Source organism: Sinohyriopsis cumingii, unplaced genomic scaffold, assembly GCF_028554795.1.
Source record: "Sinohyriopsis cumingii isolate HCF-2022 unplaced genomic scaffold, ASM2855479v2 utg000160l, whole genome shotgun sequence".
Lineage (NCBI taxonomy): Eukaryota > Metazoa > Mollusca > Bivalvia > Unionida > Unionidae > Sinohyriopsis > Sinohyriopsis cumingii.
Window position 1 is genome coordinate 11,008,780 of NW_028315873.1, and position 20,640 is coordinate 11,029,419.

General features: G+C 33.1%; 1 protein-coding gene across 4 annotated transcripts in view; it reads left to right on the plus strand.

The window, feature by feature from the left end:
- The window catches only part of LOC149774772 (uncharacterized), a 111,832-nt gene that overhangs the window by 19,431 nt on the left and 71,761 nt on the right, over window positions 1–20,640 (plus strand). For all 4 annotated transcript variants that reach the window (XM_089944855.1, XM_089944858.1, XM_089944859.1 and 1 more), the window contains exons 8-16: window positions 488–567; window positions 2,150–2,224; window positions 3,404–3,529; window positions 8,169–8,295; window positions 9,637–9,726; window positions 12,065–12,180; window positions 14,266–14,347; window positions 16,491–16,565; window positions 19,372–19,554. In XM_089944855.1, the coding sequence (XP_089800981.1) occupies window positions 488–567; window positions 2,150–2,224; window positions 3,404–3,529; window positions 8,169–8,295; window positions 9,637–9,726; window positions 12,065–12,180; window positions 14,266–14,347; window positions 16,491–16,565; window positions 19,372–19,554 (954 nt within the window). The remainder of the gene's footprint in view (window positions 1–487; window positions 568–2,149; window positions 2,225–3,403; window positions 3,530–8,168; window positions 8,296–9,636; window positions 9,727–12,064; window positions 12,181–14,265; window positions 14,348–16,490; window positions 16,566–19,371; window positions 19,555–20,640) is intronic.

Here is a 20,640-nt window from a genome sequence, read left to right on the forward strand (position 1 = left end):
ATGGGTAGCAAGCTGATTGATCATGTTATTCTATGAGTATGTGTACAGTTTGATATCATGGGTAGCAAGCTGATTGGTCATGTTATTCTATGATAGTTTGATATCATGGGTAGCAAGCTGTTTAGTCACGTTATTCTATGTGTATGTGTAGTTGGATATCTTGGGTAGCAAGCTTATTGACCAGATGTTATTGTATGTGTATTGTCTAATACATTTGGGTGGCAAACCCATTTTCCACACCTTATTCTTTGTGTACAGTCTGATATCTTGAGTACAAAACTCATGGCTACTTTTTATTTTTTGCAATTGTCCGAGATCATTTTTCACATGCCAGAACAGTCCATCAATTTGAGACATCTTACAGTACATTGTACTGTAATATATAATTCCTGTCTATTTTCCGATTGTTTTTGATGTGCCATTTAACATGCTGATCCTTTTCCTCTGTATGTATTTCATCTCATTGAAACAAATTTCCATTTTCCAGATGAAGAGGAAGAGAGTGACCATGGCAGTCTGAGTGAGAGCGAGCCTGAGGTGGACAATAAGGACCAGTCCGAGTCGGAGGTGATATGACATTACTCACTACATATATACTGTATAATCTTCTTGTTGATCATGTGCATGCTTGCTTGTGTCAAGGGACATAATTCATTAAACATCAAGAATGGGATTTCAAATTTTATGATCCAGTATAAGTTTGGGGTCATTTCCACATCTTGATGTGTCATAGAAGCTGGACAAAATGTGCACCTGTCAAAAAAAGAATTTAAGGGAAAGATTTATACACAGGTCTGCCATTACAGCTAGCTCATGTATATGACATAATTGTAACATGATTCCACATGTAACATGGTGCTGCCATGAACACCTTGACTTAAAAAAAACATTGCATTATAATTGGTTTTTCAGACATATGACAATCTGGGTTGAAAGAAAACCATTTATTTTAATTAGTTTCTCAAATGTAAGACATTATGTGTTGAAATATAACCATTGTGTTGTACTTGGTTGTCAGATATATGACAATATGGGTTGAAAATCAGTCAAGTGTTTGACAGTGTGTGTTGATAGAAAACAGTATGTAGCTAAGTATATCTTGATTACCTTATGAAAGCATTATTATTTGGAAAGAGTATATCATTCTTGCTGTACCATGATTCAGTTCATGTGTGGTTCCCACTATTCCTTGGGTTGATTTGTATTGTGTTTCTCTATATGCCATGGTCAAGTGGTTATGTAGCCAGTGCTACAAGGAAGGGGAGCTTAGTTTCGATAGCAATGAAAATGCTTATATATAAGTAGAAGGCAAACTATGCTGCGGATGTAAAGTTTGCTCTTTCCTTCATAATTTATAAAACTAGATTTTGGAACCATTTATATTATTAATAAATCATCTCCATTTAAGATGATTTTTAAAAAAAGCAAATAGTCAAATGTCAGGGCCACAGTAACTTTAAGAAGAAAACTGGTTTCTGCATGCTATCATGTATTGTCATCACTGATGCTGACTGAAAATTATGAATGGCTTGAATATAGACAAGGAAGACAACTATTTATTTTTGGGTGCAAATATCAGTGTTTCTATGACTGAGAGGTGGAAAAACAATTTCCAGAAAGCTTCATAGTTTAGTACCATTTGCTTTCATGAAATTTTGTTGAAGGAGGAATTGGTTGAGGTTAAAAGGTCAGAGATCAAGGTCAGAAGAAATCAAGAAGGATAATGGTTTCAACAAAATAAATTGAATGTTATGTCACAGACTGTGAGAAAACTTTGTGGATGGCTTGCATTTTTGACAAGAAAGTCACCTATAAAATTTAATGTCATTAGGTCAGAGGTTTCGGTAACTGATACAGAAAGTAGAAAATGGTTGCCACAAAATAATGATGTGGGTAGTATGTAGTGTACCATTTACTTTTGTGGTTATAGTTTTTATTTTACAAGTATGTTTATTTTTTTTATTGTTTTCTCACTATAGTTGTTTGCTATGTATTGTTTTCTTACTGTAGTTATCTGTTTTATATTGTGTTCTCACTGTAGTTCATGTTTTGTATTGTCTTCTCACTGTAGTTGTTCATGTTCTGTTTTGTATTCTCACTGTGGTTACTTTTTATTTCTTTTTAATTTGGTGTTTTTGCCCTCCACTAGTATTCCTACAGTGAAAGTGAAAGTGAGTCAGGAAAACCACCACCAAGAAAACCTGCCAGTACCTCTGACTCTGGTGTGAGTACATGAGTCATCTTGAACACATTTTTAACAATTAAAACTAATATAGTTCTTTTTTTTGGTACTCTTTGCAAATTTACATTGAAAGAAAAATGAAATGCATGCATTGTTTTTTAAAACTTTTTTTTCTTGCATGCTCTCAGATTTAAGGAGTGTAACCTCATAACATGTTGATCAAGTTTGGTTTCAAGAAATTGAGAACCTTGTTTTAATAATGCAGTCAGTTATGGTGTTAACAAGAGATTGCGTAGATCTTGTGACTTTATTTAGATTTGTTTACATTTACAAACATTTTACCATGGAGAATATAATACCAGAACATGCCATAATAAACTGTTAAAATAATTATCCATTTTAAGAAAGTCTCTTTGTCAGCACACCTTGTGAGAGTGGATGGAGCAAATCTCTCTTGAACATCATCATTTTCTTGGAATGTACTGCCACGTGGTCAGGTTGTCACTGAACTGCTCAATTTTGTGGGTTAAATCAGTACACTGTCTAGCTCGACACTAAATAGCCAACTTGTGTTGCTGTGCTGCAAAACACAAAGCTAAACAACCCTTTAAAAAAATATAAAAAATCTTGTTTTATTGGGCATGAACATATTTGGAGAGAGAAAGGTAAAGTTGTAAGCTAGCAATAATGCAAAGGGAGCTAACTCTTCTAGCACACACACACACACACACACACACACACACATATATATATATATACACACACACACACACAAGATAGGGACACAGTTTATCATGTTGTTTATGTGCATGTAATATGGCAATCTTTAACCCGATGAAATTTCCCCAAATGATAAATTTGTTAATTGAACAGTATGGGCTTTATGCCGAATACAGAATTTTGAAATTTTGGAAACCAAAAGAACCCATTGGCCACAGAGTGAACTTTTTGCCCGTATATAAATTCAGATCACAATATTTTCAACATTTCTCACCCAATTTTCTGGAAATGTTCAGATGAAGAGGTATACAAAAAATTGAGTTATTATAATAAGAAAGGCATTGAATGTTATTGCTATTGGGTTGGCACATTGGCACAAGTATCCATTGGCAAGTGATAGCAGTGGTGTCTAGCACTAGGTGAAAACTTATGTTCCAGGTTTATTTTCGGGCTTTGTCATCGGCCATTCTTTACATTCATATTTTGTTTTGTAATTACCAGACTGAGGAGAGTGACAGTGAAGGTGACTTGTTTAGTCCCGGTAAGGGAGACAATGAGAGTGACAGTGAGGATGATGATCAAGAAAAAGAATCCGAGGAAGAGGAAGAATCAAAAGAAAAATCAAAGGTTTGTTAGTGTATTAATTTCAGAACCTCCAGTCATATATTTATACTACGCATGCATTACCTACACATGTATTGATTTAACAGTCAGTATTTACAGGATTAATGCAATTTTATGAAAACTTACATTTCAAACAAATACTATTTCTTGTTTGGATCCTGAAATAGATAATTTTACCAAATCTGCATTTTGTTTTGCATTTCGTATGCAATCCATTTACATTCAAATTGATTACCATATATTCTGTTATCATTTTAATTTTTAATGTATCTTAGTTTTTTATAGTCTAGGAAATACATTCAGATTTTGTGTTGTTTCCACCTATTGCTCCCTCTTATGCAATGGAAATGCATTTAAAGAAGTCAGATTTTCTTTAAAAAGTCTTAAAGGGAGATAATTTGAGTTTTCATATATTTTTTAATAATGGTGTGCTTTAATTGTTGTGTATATTTAATTTGCATTGTTTGTTATTTTTTTATATAAAAAAATTATATTTCATCAGAATACCTTTGTATCATAACAATGTATGTCGGACTTAACCTTGTCTTAATTCAAGTTTATTTTCTACATGACCAGAATTATTAATTTTGTTTGTTTTATACTGGAAACAACTAATTCATAGCTAAAATAAAATATTCTCTGTGTGTATGGGTTGAATATCAGGATCATTATTAATAGAAGTAAATATGTTTATTTAGGTTTGAGTCTAGGTTATTGAAATTCCCCTACAATTTATCTGGTGTACCTGACATTGTCCAGGTTATATATTTTAATTTTAGTCAAAGACTTTCTAATAATATCTAACATTTTGCTTGTTGCTTTTCACTCTTTTCTGTTACTTATTTCAAGAACGTAGACTCGTAACATAATGAAATGGCATAAAATGAAAATAAAAAGAAGCATGACTGAATTTACCAAAAGTTTAATATCACCACAATTTGATTATTTCTTGGCAAATTTAGTTCTTAAGAAGATTGTGCTGATACAGCCACTGGTGGGGATGTCTTCACTTCATTATGTCATCATCACCAAGAATAATATCAGTTTGTAATGGTGAAAAATGTCTTGATTACCTTGTGAAAGCACTTTCAACTTTGAATGAAAAGGCTTTTGACTGTGGAAATTTAGCTGCAGCTTGAAAATAAATGATTTTCAAATCCACTCATGAAACTTATTTACATTTCATGCCATTTCCATTTAACATTGATTGTTCAGGATTCTGCATTTTTAATTATTGATTTTTTTTATTTAAAAAAAATTCATTTCATTTGCTGTCATTTTTCATTATATTTGGGCATGTTGTGTATTCATCGTGCATGCATTCTGTATTTGCTCTGCTTTTCATTTTCTCTGGTCAAATTATGTTTCAGGGTCTTTACAATAAAACAGCTTGTGTCATTTGCATGTTTCAGTTTAATTAAAATAATTTTTAAAAAAATCTCTCCACTTGTTTTAGAAAAAAATACCTGTCATTATCCATGATTAGGGGAATGTATCAGATACTGTATTGAGCAGCCATCATTGTTATTAAAATAAAATGTTTACATCCTAGTGGACATATAAAAAGCCATCATTTTGTGTGTGTGTGTGTGTGTGTGTGATTAGGATATTTTGCATTGCTGTAACAATTTTTCAGTCATATTGCTACGATGTCTGCATTGTGGCAGTTTAGAGTGATGTCTAGCAGTGGGTCATCATGTCCCAGAAATGTAGCGTGATGTCCCACCCAGTCACATTATCCTGACACCAGGCTGACCAGTACTAACACTAACCTCTTAATGCTGAGCACCTTGCACGGCAGCTGTTAGTACCATTTTTGTAAGTCTTTGGTATGACTTGGCTGGGGTTCAAACCCACGACCTTCCACTTCTGAGGTGGACACTCTAACTGCCATTGTTTTATTTTGTTAATATCAATACAATGAGGACTGATTGAGAACACATGGCTAGGTCAGTCATATAATGTGATTGAGAACACATGGCTAGATCAGTCATTTAGTGTGATTGAGAACATGTGGCTAGGTCAGTCATTTAATGTGATTGAGAACACGTGGCTAGGTCAGTCATTTAATGTGATTGAGAACACGTGGCTAGGTCAGTCATTTAATGTGATTGAGAACACGTGGCTAGGTCAGTCATTTAATGTGATTGTCATAGAAGATTTCTAGCTTAGCATGGCTGTTTTTACTTTATGGACTTTAGAAGTAGATTGTAAACAAAATAAAAAAAAACAAAAAAACAATACAACCATAAACCAAAAACTTTAGATATTTAAAAATTTAAAAGTGTACTTCCACAAAACATTAATGCAGACACTGACAAATTTTCTGCATTTCAAGGCCTGTTGTAAAACAGACATTATTATCTTATTTTAAGACAGTTTTATTATCAATATTTGATTTTATTCAGAATGCATCAGACACAATCATATGAAAAGTAATTGCTTAAAGATTTTTGAAAATTCACTTTAGTATCCAAATCAGAGTTTTGTTATAAATAAATGTGTTTATCTTTGGGGAAGTGTAAAGAAATGATAATCATGTTACCGAAGGTTAAGGAAAGGGGGGAAAAAGTCAGGGGATAAAGAACAGATATGTTCCTCACCAGGAAAGACCCTTTAATTTTTTACAAATATCAATCAGAAATGGGGAATTTTCAGCGGCAAAACTTAATCACAGAATAAATATATAATTTAATCCTAATTGAAGTGATCACAAGTGAAATTTATTTTGTTCTTACTAGATATATTGGAGGTTGCAGAACTCTTTAAGTTGGTTGAGATACAATTACAGTATGGATCATTTGGATGTTCATCCTAAACATAATTTTATAGTTATTTCAAGCACTTAGGCAATCGGATTTGTTCAGGTGGAATGGTTACCCATTAGACCACTCTATAACAGTATATTTTCTTATGTGGAATGTAGGTAGACCAGTCTAGCATCTCAGTGTGCCAACATTACTGTGACATGTGATCACTGAGAGTTTAATAGAAAAATTAGCTTATTTTCTCCATTTCCCCCTGAAATTTAAAGTTAACAAAAATGTTTTGTAATAAATCTTTGCATGTTATTGGGTAGTCATCACTAATTATTGTAAGATTTGGCACTGATTCACCATTTTGGTGAATATCAGATCTTGCTAGATGTGTGCAAATTTACTTAATACTGGGATAATTTTCAGTTAAAAATCCCTTGCTTGCAGTGTTTTTAACAATGACTGTATCAAACATACTCTCGATGGTTGGATTACATTGAAAGTAGAAATTAGGCCACCAATCAGACATAAGTAGAGCTTAAAAATACTTTTTAAACTCCCTCCTGTTTTTAACGCACAGTTGTATAATTTGTAAGGCCTTTTTATCCAAATAAATGCAACACTTTTCTAAAAGACTTTCTTCATGACAGTATATACATTTAAGCCTTAATGCTCCAGTGGCCTAGTGGTTAGAGCATCTGCCTCGGATGTGGTAGGTTTTGGGTTTGATCCCCGACCAAGTCATACAAAAGACTTACAAAAATGGTACTCACAACTTCCTTTGGCACTTAGCATTAAGAGGTTAGTATTAGGACTGGTCATCCTGGTGTCAGGATAATGTGACTGTGTGGGACATCATACTACATTTCTGCGACATGATGCCTCAGTGCTAGACTTCACTATAAACTGCCACACTGCAGACATCATAGTGATATGATGAAAGATCGTTAAAGCTACGTTAACAGTCCAAAACACGCACACTCGCATTTAAGCAAATTATACGAACTCTCATGGTTGTTTCCGGTGATACAGCTTTTAATACATGGTCTTATGTGTAATTCAGATGTTGTGTGAAAATCTCATGGTAGAAGCTTTTGACTTTATAAATGCATTGTTTTCTAAGTATGTTTTTGATTCCATTCAGTTAGGGTCATAAGTGAACCTTGTGAAAAATCAAACCTGGAAAAGATTTGGAATTTTTATTTTCGAAATGTGGAGGAACTCTATTATCAGAATCATATCTCTCATCAGAGATTTATAGTTCTGCATGGTTATTTTCACTTCTGAACTGCAAAGTAAATTTTAACAAAAATAACCATCTGTTTGTTTAGTTTATTTATATTTTAAAATTTTGTAAGTGAACTTCTAGAAAATAGTAATGCCTACAATGAAAATTTCCTATTTTAAGGATAAGTAAAGTTAGTCTTGTTGGTGCTGTTTGATGTACATTTTTAGAGCATACTGAAGCATTCATTTTTATAAGCTGTCGGCTTTATAGAACATATAGGGTTTCTTAAAAATGATGAAAAAAAATGTCAGTCTGAGTGGGTGAAATATGTCTCAGTGCATCTTGTTTTTATCAATATTATAGCAAGCAACTTAGCAGTTGTAGTGGTGCACCAAAACTGTAGAATAGCACCTTGTCCATAATTATTCAGAACTATGTTTACAAAGAGACATATAGCTCTTTATAATGTAAAGCAGATACCAAGAAACGCAGTTCTAGTAAATCAGTCTAGAATAATCAAATAAGTTTGCAGCTCTAATCAGAATTATGAATAATTGCAAGACAAAAAATCACATGTATGACTAAATTGAAGATAATCATTTATGCAAGGCTTAATCAAACCACTTGAGTGATCAGTGAAGTGTATTTTAATTTTTAGGCACCTCTGACTGGATTTGCAGCTGAGTTAGCAGCAAAGATTGGAGTACCACAAGCCAAGCCTTCTGCAGACTCAAAGGAAGTCCAAAATGGAGATGAGGAAGAGGAGGAAAGACAAGCACCCAAAGGTGAGACAGAATTAGTGAAAAAGCCTGGATAATACTGCGATATATATGTTCATTTTGCATTTTCTTGCCCTGTAATCATTAAACTCTCTGAACATACAGCTTGAATTTGTGCATATGATTAAGAACATTTGGCAGTCCAAAACTTTGATTCAGATGAGGTCACAATCAAGTTAATTATTGGGAATTGGTAATAAAATTAGTATCAGAGCAGATGTAAACAAATTGGTGACATCATCAACTGTGATTATTTCTGCACAATCTATATTTGAATAAAATGAAAAAAGAATTTAAATTTGCTGATAAATGCAATACATCCAAACTTTTATCTTAGGCCTGTCCATTAAAACATAGATGGGCCCCAAGGAAGGCACTCTTAAAGTAGGGTACTCACCCATAAATGCAATTTAGAATTTTCTTTTCATTTTAATATGCACCTGATAAATCAAAGTACCCTGGCATATACTTCAAAAGACTGACTTCCCTGGGTACTGTGTATGTTTAAATGGAACAGCCCTTATTACAGTTATATTTAAATTAATATATCATACTTTTATTGCTGTCTTTTACATTTTATGCAGTTGCTGTATACTCAGAACACTTCAGAAATTCAAAATATGAAAGATGTAGTACATTCCATTTATGGCAGTTCCATTAAAACATACATGAGACCTAAGGACCTCCTTTTAATGTGATACTCACCCATAGATGTAATTTACAATTTTCTTATCATTTTTGTTTGTGAAATCAAAGTACTATGGGATAAAAAAAATTAAACTGCCTTCCCTGGGTAAAAAATATGTTTAAATGGAAAGCCCTTACAGAAACAATGTCAGAATAAAGCAAACTGTGAAAGCTGTAATGCATTTCATTTACAGGAACAATGTCAGAAAGTAAAATCAAATTTCTATCGTTTCATTTCATATCAAACAAAAGGAAACAAGTGATAAAAGCATATATACAAAATCTAAATGCATTTCAGAGGCTATAAATAAACCAGATGATAAATGAAATGAAGATGAAAGTCAAGCAGAATGTAAATGATGTTCACATTTATTAAAATTACCGGTTTCAGGGTCTGTGGTTATTTTCTTGAAATCTAATTTTAAATGTCAGGTGTATATAAGAGCATCTATTGGCTTCATACAGCAATCATTTTCTAAAAATTCTAAATTTTGATTTCACTAAATACTCCACAGACATGATAAAGATGTACATGATTTTTTCCATGCTATATTGTAAACCAAGGTACGTTTTTGTCCATACTGTACTGAAAGCAAAGTTGATTTTTTTTCATTCTGTATTAAAAACAGAGGTACAATTTCTTATTATTTTTAACATCAGAAACAAAGAAAAGATCTGACACTAAAGTTAGTAAAGGAGGAAAGAAGGAGAAGGACAGTAAAAAGAGTAAATCGACCCATAAAGAGAAAGGTATATATTATTTTCTCTCTTACACGTTCTTGTCAGATTTGCATTTTTATCTGAAGACACTAGACTGTTCCAATTTTCATTGTGGTATAGTTATACAGGTAAAACCGATTATAATGCAATGTTTGGGATCCAAAGAATAACATCATTATATAAGCAGGATTGCATTAACAAAGTTTTCAAAAAACTTTCCCATAGAAATGTGCATCGAAATTTCAATGTCATCAGTTTTGACTAACCTGTTGATCATGTATCCATTGTTTTGTTTGCGGGGTTTCACCAGACATCAGTTATACAGGACTTCAGTTTTGAATTGTATACTTGCCAATATGGCATAGATGGTGCAATGTGACATTAAGGCAACATTAAATTCAGTAATGGGATTAAAAATCTGAAAGGGATACAAATAATGGGCTTTTCTGAGAGCATGTATTTAGGATCTTAAAAAGAGAGGTCACTTTAAATAAAAAAATGGGAGCCAGGCTGCCATCGTGGTATAAGCGGAATCATGTTATAACGACTTACATGTTAATGGGTTTTAACTGTACTTCCAGTTTTCAATGTGGTATGGTTATACTTCCAGTTTTCAGTGTTGTATAGTTACACCATCCAGTTTTTAGTGTGGTATAGTTGTACCATCCAGTTTTTAGTGTGGTAAAGCTATACTTCTAGCTTACAATGTGATATAGTTTTACTATTACAGTTTTCAGTGTTGTATAGTTACACCATTCCAGTTTTCAATGTGGTTTATTTATACTTCCAGTTTTCAATGTGGTTTAGTTGTACCATCCAGATTTTAGTGTGGTAAAGCTATACTTCCAGCTTACAATGTGATATAGTTTTACTATTACAGTTTTCAGTGTTGTATAGTTACACCATTCCAGTTTTCAGTGGTTTAGTTATACTATTCTAGTTCTCAATGTGATATAGTTATACTTTCAGTTTTCGGTGTGGTATAGTTTTGCTATTCCAGTTTTCAGTGTGGTATAGTTACACTTCAAGTTTTCAGTGTGGTATAGTTATACTTTCAGTTTTCAGTGTGGTATAGTTATACTTCCTGTTTCAATGTGGTATGGTTATACTAACAGTTTTCAATATGGTATAGTTATACTATTCTAGTTTTCAGAACAAAGTACTTGAAAAAATTAAAAATAATAAGTGCAGACCATGACAGTCTGAGAATTCAGTTTTATTTTTGAGCTGGTAAATGATTGTCAGTGTCATTTTGAAGTGTAATTTATAGCAGACGATTGTTGATACAGAACTTCCTATACAAATTGGCCATTTTTGCTAGTCATTGGTGGTAATTTTCACGAAACCATTGTGGGTAATTTTCATCAAGTCATTGTGGGTAAGTTTTCATCAAGCTGTTGAGAGTAATTTTCATCACATCATTTGGTATAACTTTAATAAGCCATTGGGTGTAATTTTAATCAAGCCATTGGGTGTAATTTTCATGATGTCATTGGGGGTAATTTTCATTAAGCCATTAGGTGTAATATTCATCAAGTTATTGGGTATAATTTTCATGAAGTCATTGGGGGTAATTTTCTGCAAGCCGTTGGGTATAATTTTCATGAAGTCATTGGGGGTAGTTTTCATTAAGTCATAGGGAGAAATTTTCATCAAGTCATTGGATATCATTTTCATCAAGTCATTGGGTGTTATATTTATCAAGGCATTGGGGTAATTTTCATGTAGTCATTGGGAGAAATTTTCATCAAGTCATTGGATATCATTTTCATCAAGTCATTGGGGGTAATTTTCTGCAAGCCATTGGGTATAATTTTCATGAAGTCATTGGATATCATTTTCATCAAGTCATTGGGGGTAATTTTCTGCAAGTCATTGCGGGTACAGTATTATACTTTTCCTTGATCTCTCTTTATATCAGCAATTTTTTATGTGCAGTGGAGACCGTAACACTGAGGTCAGTTAAAATGTTTAAATTACGCTTGTCATTAAACATTACTGCTCTTTTGTCTGTGCAGAAATACATGTCCATACCTTATGTTAATGTCAGTGTACATTTTAAGATTAATATTGTCTTGTGCATATATCTGTACATACATACATACATACATACACTATATTAAAGTGGATTGCGATATTTTGTTAGAAGTTTTTTATGGTATTACTTGGATATCTCTACATACAAACATCTGTCCACACCCTAGATTAAGACTGATTCAGATTTTAGATAAAGTTTCAGTTGTTTCTAGCTAAATAATAACTGGGCTCAGTAAAAAGAGGGTCTCTTGAAAAGTTAATTGAAGAACAGCATGGAAGAAGGAACAAAAATATACATTTAAAAAAAATAATTCTGAAATCTATTTATAAGCTGCAGAGGACGACCCATTTGGACCACCAGATGAGGATGATGACCCATTTGGCACGGCAGGAGGGTTATTCTCAAGCAAAAAGAAGGGACTATTTGATGAAGATGAGGAGGAAGGGGTATGTTGCATATATTAAAGGAAGAGGTCATGAAAATGTGCACCCTTTCTTTTCAGATCAATTTGGTATGTACTAAATAAAGGCAGGAAATTTACTAAATAAATATATAAATATAGAAAATGTAAATAAATTTCCAGAAAAACACAAGGAAATAAATTAGTTCAAATTTGTCAGAATTATCTTACCAGTTGTATGTTTGCTTGTGCCATATTGCCATGGTAACATTTCGTAATGATATGATTGTTACAGAGGATTATCCCAGTGGTTTGTTGTATCATGATAGGGTCATTTATTTTTAAAATAAAGCACATTTTCATAAAATCAGCAATGTTCTAAGAGCACTGATCCTCAATTAATGTTTGTCTTTTATTCAGTTTTTTTTTTTGGCCCATGAGGATTTAAATTTCTGATGGTTTCGACAATGGGTTAAAGTTAAAAGATGGTGCCTTGATCACTAAACTGTCCTATGAAAACAGATACATATCACTTTATCCTGGCCAAATGTTAAACTAATTGATTCCTAATTTTAGGATCTGCATCAAGAATGTCTGACTTGTAAGTAAATAGCTTGTGTTTAGGAAGGAAGTACAGTAATCACGAATTTGTTTTGAGTAGTTAACATAGGCAGTGTAAACATGAGAACTATCTTACATCTGGGAAAGCTACTAATGGCAGTCAGCAGTGACTGATAATCTGGTAGGGTTAGTGAAATAGAAATGCAAATAATACTTCCATTATGGTATGTTTTGTTTTATAAAACTTGTCAAACATACTATGATAAATAAGTAAAATGCAACAAGGACTTTACATTGGATATCAGTAACTTTATAAAGAGTGCAACATGGACTTTACATTGGATATCAGTAACTTTATAAAGAGTGCAACAAGGACTTTACATTGGATATCAGTAACTTTATAAAGAGTGCAACATGGACTTTACATTGGATATCAGTAACTTTATAAAGAGTGCAACAAGGACTTTACATTGGATATCAGTAACTTTATAAAGAGTGCAACATGGACTTTACATTGGATATCAGTAACTTTATAAAGAGTGCAACATGGACTTTACATTGGATATCAGTAACTTTATAAAGAGTGCAACATGGACTTTACATTGGATATCAGTAACTTTATAAAGAGTGCAACAAGGACTTTACATTGGATATCAGTAACTTTATAAAGAGTGCAACAAGGACTTTACATTGGATATCAGTAACTTTATAAAGAGTGCAACAAGGACTTTACATTGGATATCAGTAACTTTATAAAGAGTGCAACATGGACTTTACATTGGATATCAGTAACTTTATAAAGAGTGCAACAAGGACTTTACATTGGATATCAGTAACTTTATAAAGAGTGCAACATGGACTTTACATTGGATATCAGTAACTTTATAAAGAGTGCAACATGGACTTTTACATGAATATTTAGTATCATTACACGGATTGTCTGTGGAACACTAGTGTACTTTAAACAACAAACACTAGTATTCTTTAAACAAAAATACCTAAAATTGTCCGTGGAACACTAGTTTTCTTTAAAAAAACAATGCCTAAAGTTGTATGTGGAACAATAGTATTCTTTAAACAACAAAGCCTACAATTGTCTGCAACTGTCTGCAGGGATCTTTTTGTTTTTTAAACAACAATGCCTAAAATTGTCTCTGAAACACTAGTGTTTTTTAGCCAACAATGCCTAAAATTGTCTCCAGAAACCAGTATTTCTTTTAACAACGTCTAAAATTGTCTCTAGGAACACTAGTGTTCTTTAAACTACAATGCCTAAAATTGTCTTAAAGAACCACTAGCGATTTTTAATACTACAATACCTAAATTGTCTCCAGGAACACGTTTCTAAACAACAGTACCTAAAATTGTCTCAAGAAACATGTTTTTTTAAACATTAATGCTATAAATTGTCAGCAGAATGCTAGTGTTCTTTAGACAACAATGCTTAAATCTGACTTTTCAGCCTATCATGGTATGAACATTGTTTATAATTCACATAAACTGGATATGAGCTCATTGTTCACTGCCAAAATTGTACGTTAATGGATCAGACTGCTTTTTTTCTTTTCAGGGTGGTTTATTTGATGATGTCATAGAGAAGAAAGGACAGGAAAAAGAAAGAAAAAAGAAGGATAGTGAAAGTGACAAAGAAGGTAAGGCACTTAAGTCAGAGAAATGAATGTTAGACTTCAGTCAAATTGCAAACGATGGAATTAATATTTAACTTGAGATTCCATTCAAATCTGCATTTAATTTCTTGTTTATAAACTGGTACAATATATATGATAGTTTCTTAAACATTTGTGGTGGACATGTCTTGTGGGATATATTTGTTTTACTGACATTAAAATGCGAAAATTGGAGGATGCGGGAGGTTGTGGGTTTGATCCCCAGCCGAGTCATACCAAAGACTTACAAAACTGGTACTAACAGCTGCTTTGCTTGGCGTTCAGCACTAAGAAGTTAGTGTTAGGACTGGTCGGCCTGGTGTCAGGATAATGTAACTGGGTGGGACATCATGCTTCATGTCTGCGTCATGATGCCCCAGTGTTAGACATCACTGTAAACTGCCACACTGCAGACATTGTAGCAGTATGACTGAAAAATTGTTAAAGCTACATTAAAAATCCAAATCACACACACACACACACAAAAATTGAACATTACAAATGTTTAATAAGAAACATAAAAATAAATCAACTGCGACTTGTACAGGGACTTAGTTAATTGCCTCCCATAGAATGGGAATCTTAAAAAAAAGTATAAAAAAGGTACAAAATAATTTGGGATGCCACCATGACTTCTGAACTTGAAACCTCTTGTTTGGTGGGTGGGACACACGGGGAGAAAAATGTTGGTGTTTATATGTAAGATTTTATATATATACATGTAGTGCAATATGACCTCTCAAGTAGCATCAGTCAAGTTTGAAAGTAACCATTCATTTTCATGGGCAAAGAGTTCAGCAAACAGTTTTAGAAAGCAGAATCAAGAATAAATAAAATATGACCCACATGATTTTAAACATATATTGATACCTTGATTTTGTACTACCACACAGCAAAATTGGAAGCAGCATGTTTAATTATAACAGCAACTAACACCTTCCCAAAATCGAGAGTTCTGACATTTGTTTTTGTCTGAAACTCCAGACCTGCCAACCCTTAAGATTTTGCCATAAGTCTTACAAAAATTACCCTTAAAATACAGGCTTACGACATGAAAGCAAAAACTTTTGAAAAATGATCATTGCTGAAAACTCTGGAAAATTGGTTCATTGCTTATTAGAATTAGTAAAATTAGTCAGGGAAGCAGACTAACTTGACAGCAGCACCTCTCACTCTTTAAACTGCACCTATTTGTTCAGGTGAATCGTCTGCATGATCAAACTGTTGATTATAGAATTTTTTTAAATGGTGTCACTGGAAAATAAGCCTATTGAAAAGTGTTAATAATCAGCACAGAAGAATAAAAAGGAATATTCAGATTCTTGTGAATAAAAGCTACATGGGACTCAGTTACGTTTATTGGACATCACATGCCAATTTTAGTATGGCTCATGGCAGGAGATATGATTGCTGTTGTCATGTGAAATGGAAATAGAATTTCCAAGAATTACCTCAAGTTGAGAGATAGCAACAAGCCATTGTGCTGCATAGGGTTTGGAACTAGGGTTTGGGCAACTGTACTAATAGTATATAAAGTCTTTGTGTACATTTCAAACTTTTCAGTTGAACATAAATTTTATCTTTGCTGCATGTTTTGAATACCAACTTTTAATTATGTTTTCCAGATTTACAATAGGAGTTTATGATATTTTTTTTACAGCTTTCTGAAACTGATCAAACATACGGAAACAAATCAACTTTCTTACTGAGACAGACTCGTCAGGGTTGGCAGGTCTGAAACTCTAGCTCAAACCACCATAATCATGTAAGATTTATGCAGTACAAACAAATAATTGAAATTTACCGTTTTAATAGAGGGACACAACTTATAAAAATCCAGATTGTGTTATAATTTGAAACCTATTAAAACTTACGATTGTCAAATCTTTAAGACCTTTTAAAATGAGAATGAGCTCCTCTCAGAATCATATTAAAATTATTTTATGAGGTTTGCAGAGTTAGCTGCTACAAGAAGAGGAAACATTGGCTTTTAATACTTCCAGTGTCAGTGGGATTTAGGTTTACTGAGGTGCAGCCTTAAAAGTTTTCACTGTATTTTAATTTGTATTTTTTTTTTAATTATTTGTCTAGGCAGAATATCCAGGTAATTGAGATTTAATTATTTCAGAAAAGTCCCACAAAAAGAAGAGCAAGACATCCAGTGGGAAGAATGTTCCTTCTGCAGGAGTGTCTATATTTGGGGGTTAGTAGTAACCACCTTGATTTGAATTTTGACTTGTACATTTAGTAGAATCCACCTTGATCTAAATTTTGCCTTGTACATTTTGATAGAATCCACCTTGATCTGAATTTTGACTTGTACATTTTAGTAGAATCCACCTTGATTTGAGTTTTGACTTGTACATTTTAGTAGAATCCACTTTGATCTGAATTTTGACTTGTACATTTTAGTAGAATCCACCTTTATTTGAATTTTGACTTGTACATTTTAATAGAATCCACCTTGATCTGAATTTTGACTTGTCCATTTTAGGTTCATCAGAACCCATTTTACATAATACAAATATGCAAGTAGAGATGACCATATCAGCATGTTCTTTTCACTAAATTGCCTATTCTGTCGTCTTCATGAACCAAAATGAAAGAAGTTATGATTTGACATTCAGTATGACTGCAACAGTAGCAATCTTGAAAACCTTACTGTTATTCCCCCAGAATGGATGATGATATTGACTTGAGGTTTTCATGAGAAAAGTTCTTGTGTTGTTGGCTTAGTCCTAAATTAAATCTGACATACAATATGGCTTCCATCTTGAAAATCTTCCTGTTATTCCCCCAGAATGCATGATGATATTGACTTGAGGTTTTCACGAGAAAACTTCTTGTGTTGTTGGCTTAGTCCTTAATTAAAGTGGTACCAATCTGACATACAATATGGCTTCCATCTTGAAAATCTTACTGTTATTCCCCCAGAATGCATGATGATATTGGCTTGAGGTTTTCACGACAAAACTTCTTGTGTTGTTGGCTTAGTCCTAAATTAAATCTGACATACAATATGGCTTCCATCTTGAAAATCTTACTGTTATTCCCCCAGAATGCATGATGATATTGACTTGAGGTTTTCACGAGAAAACTTCTTGTGTTGTTGGCTTAGTCCTTAATTAAAGTGGTACCAATCTGACATACAATATGGCTTCCATCTTGAAAATCTTACTGTTATTCCCCCAGAATGCATGATGATATTGGCTTGAGGTTTTCACGACAAAACTTCTTGTGTTGTTGGCTTAGTCCTAAATTAAATCTGACATACAATATGGCTTCCATCTTGAAAATCTTACTGTTATTCCCCCAGAATGCATGATGATATTGACTTGAGGTTTTCACGAGAAAACTTCTTGTGTTGTTGGCTTAGTCCTTAATTAAAGTGGTACCAATCTGACATACAATATGGCTTCCATCTTGAAAATCTTACTGTTATTCCCCCAGAATGCATGATGATATTGACTTGAGGTTTTCACGAGAAAACTTCTTATGTTGTTGGCATAGTCCTAAATTAAATTTGACATACAATATGGCTTCCATCTTGAAAATCTTACTGTTATTCCCCCAGAATGCATGATGATATTGACTTGAGGTTTTCACGAGAAAACTTCTTATGTTGTTGGCTTAGTCCTAAATTAAATTTGACATACAATATGGCTTCCAGCACATGCATCTTGAAAATCTTATCATTACTATTCCCCTTGAACAGATGTAAATCCAAGTTTTTATTTTTGCTGATTGGACAGCCATAACTACATGGATATTTTAATGAATGACTGTCATATCTGGTTGGTCCTAATTAAAAGTGGTGATGACTATTTGTGGTCATTTAAATTGTGTGCCCCGTATACATCCTAGACTACTCAATAGGCTATTTCTGACCAGTGAAGTTGAAAGCTGGAATAAATATCTTTATAAATTGGTATAATTTCCTTATAAATGGCTGTATAGCGTATATTATGATTGATTACTCACAACTATTTAACTGTACATTGTGTATGTTAGGCACTAAAACACATAGGCCTTAGATGTAGTGGTATTCAGAATGATTACTCATGTCTTAATTATGTTTGTAAAAGAGTTCATTCTGGCTGGTACTCCAGGATTACTTAAAGCCTTTGACTTCTACGTATCTTCTAAAAGTGATTACTTATGTATTACCTATGTTTCTAATAGTGTTTGGATTGGTACTCCATGATTACTTAAAGCCTGCAACTTTCACATGGTGAAATCTGGTTTCTAGAAGTGGACATAGATAACTGAAGCCAAGTTTTATATGCTTTGACAGAAAACAAAACTTTAACTTTTTTTTAGTACATGAATCTCCATTGAAAATATTATTTTTAAATGTTTTCTGTACTTGGTGCCCTGTCACAGAGCAACATTTCATAGACACTTTAGTCTGAATGCTTTTTATGCATTGTTAATTATTGTTGTGAAAGTCCATTATTTCCACAAGGGGAAATCTGGCTTCTAGAAATGGACACTGATAATAGATTCTGAATCAAATTTCTATAAGCTAATTTAAAAAGAAAATAATTAAAATTTTAAAAAAATCCTGATTATTTTAGTACATAATTCTGCTTTGAAAATATTCCTTTGGATTGTTTTTTTTTGTCTTTTATGCCCTGTCACAGAGCTAACACTTTATAAGTCACTTTAGGCTGAATGCATTTTCTGAGTAAAAAAAATACAATGGCTTCTTTGAGAGAACCACATTCATTGTAGAGGCAAGCAGTTATGTTAGTAATTATATTCTGATTCTGCACTATAGGTTGTTTTAGATACTATTCTTGAAGTCTCATAATTTTGGAACGGGCAAAAATTTCTCTGTGACTGGAATCAGTAGCATAAATATTTATTGATTGTTTGACTATTGTACTGCAAAAAACATATTTGACCAATGCATTGAAGACAGTACTACTTGTTGGAATACAATTTCATTTTGCAGTGATTTTCTTTTGTATTCTAAAAAGATAAAAATAAGGACTCTACACTTTCAGATGATGGTGGTGACATTTTCTCCTCTGTTAAAGAAGAGTCCATCAAGGAGAAGGTAAATCCAGCTGTGGAAAAGAAACAACCAAGCTTGGTTGGAGGTGGGTTGTTTGAAGATGAGGAAGAAGAAGACGATTTGTTTGGTACCCAGACAAAGTCCACAAGCAAATCGAAACAGGAGAAAACAGGTGCTTTATTAGCATATATGGTTGCATGAAAGTAAATATAGCAGTGCTGAATACTAAAGAAAATTTTGATTTTGCCTTCAGGAGAGAGATTGTGACATTTGTAATATGTGATTTTTTAAGGTGACCCTGAATAGCTATTTCAGTGATGTTGATCTTTAATTTGGTGTAAACATTTCATGATTTCATGTGATTGTGTACAGTGACCCTGAATAGCTACTTCAGTGATGTTGACTTTTAATTTGGTGTAAACATTTCAAGTAATTATGTACGGTGATCCTGGTAAGCTGATGCGGTAATGTGCAGCTATGTGTGTCAGCATTTCAAGTGATTATTTAAAGTGATCCTGGTAAGCTAAAGTGGTAATGTAGAGCTGTGTGTGTCAGCATTTCAGGTGATTATTTAAAGTGATCCTGGTAAGCTAAAGTGGTAATGTAGAGCTGTGTGTGTCAGCATTTCAGGTGATTATTTAAAGTGATCCTGGTAAGCTAAAGTGGTAATGTAGAGCTGTGTGTGTCAGCATTTCAGGTGATTATTTAAAGTGATCCTGGTAACCTAAAGTGGTATGATAGACCTGTAACTTTGTAACTTTTTATGTGATTGTATGAAATGACCTTTGTATGGGCTGTTCCATTTAACAAGTGTGCAGCGTACCTTGAAAAGTACTTGAAAATCATTTTTTCCTCAAAAAGTACTTGAAAATAAGCATTGATCCTTGAAAAATATAAAATTAATCGACAAACGAATGTATGAAAGTTTCTTTTTATACCATTACATCATATAATTGAAATAAAACTTTTTTATTGGGTGATTTACAACACGTGACCAATCAAATAATTATAATTGTGCATGAACCTAATTTTAGAGAGCATTAAAAAGTGTGTATCTTTTCCAACAATCATTCTTCTTTGTCAGTTTATTTTTTGCGGCAGTGGTACATCTTTGTGCTTTAAATCATGTTGAATCAGCTGTTCAAATTCTCAAAATAAAAGATAGTGAAAAATATACACAAAAATGGTCACAATTTGTTCATATTGTATGTCCAAGCTTCTGATTTTGGCGTATGACCTAGAATTCTGAAGCCTGGTA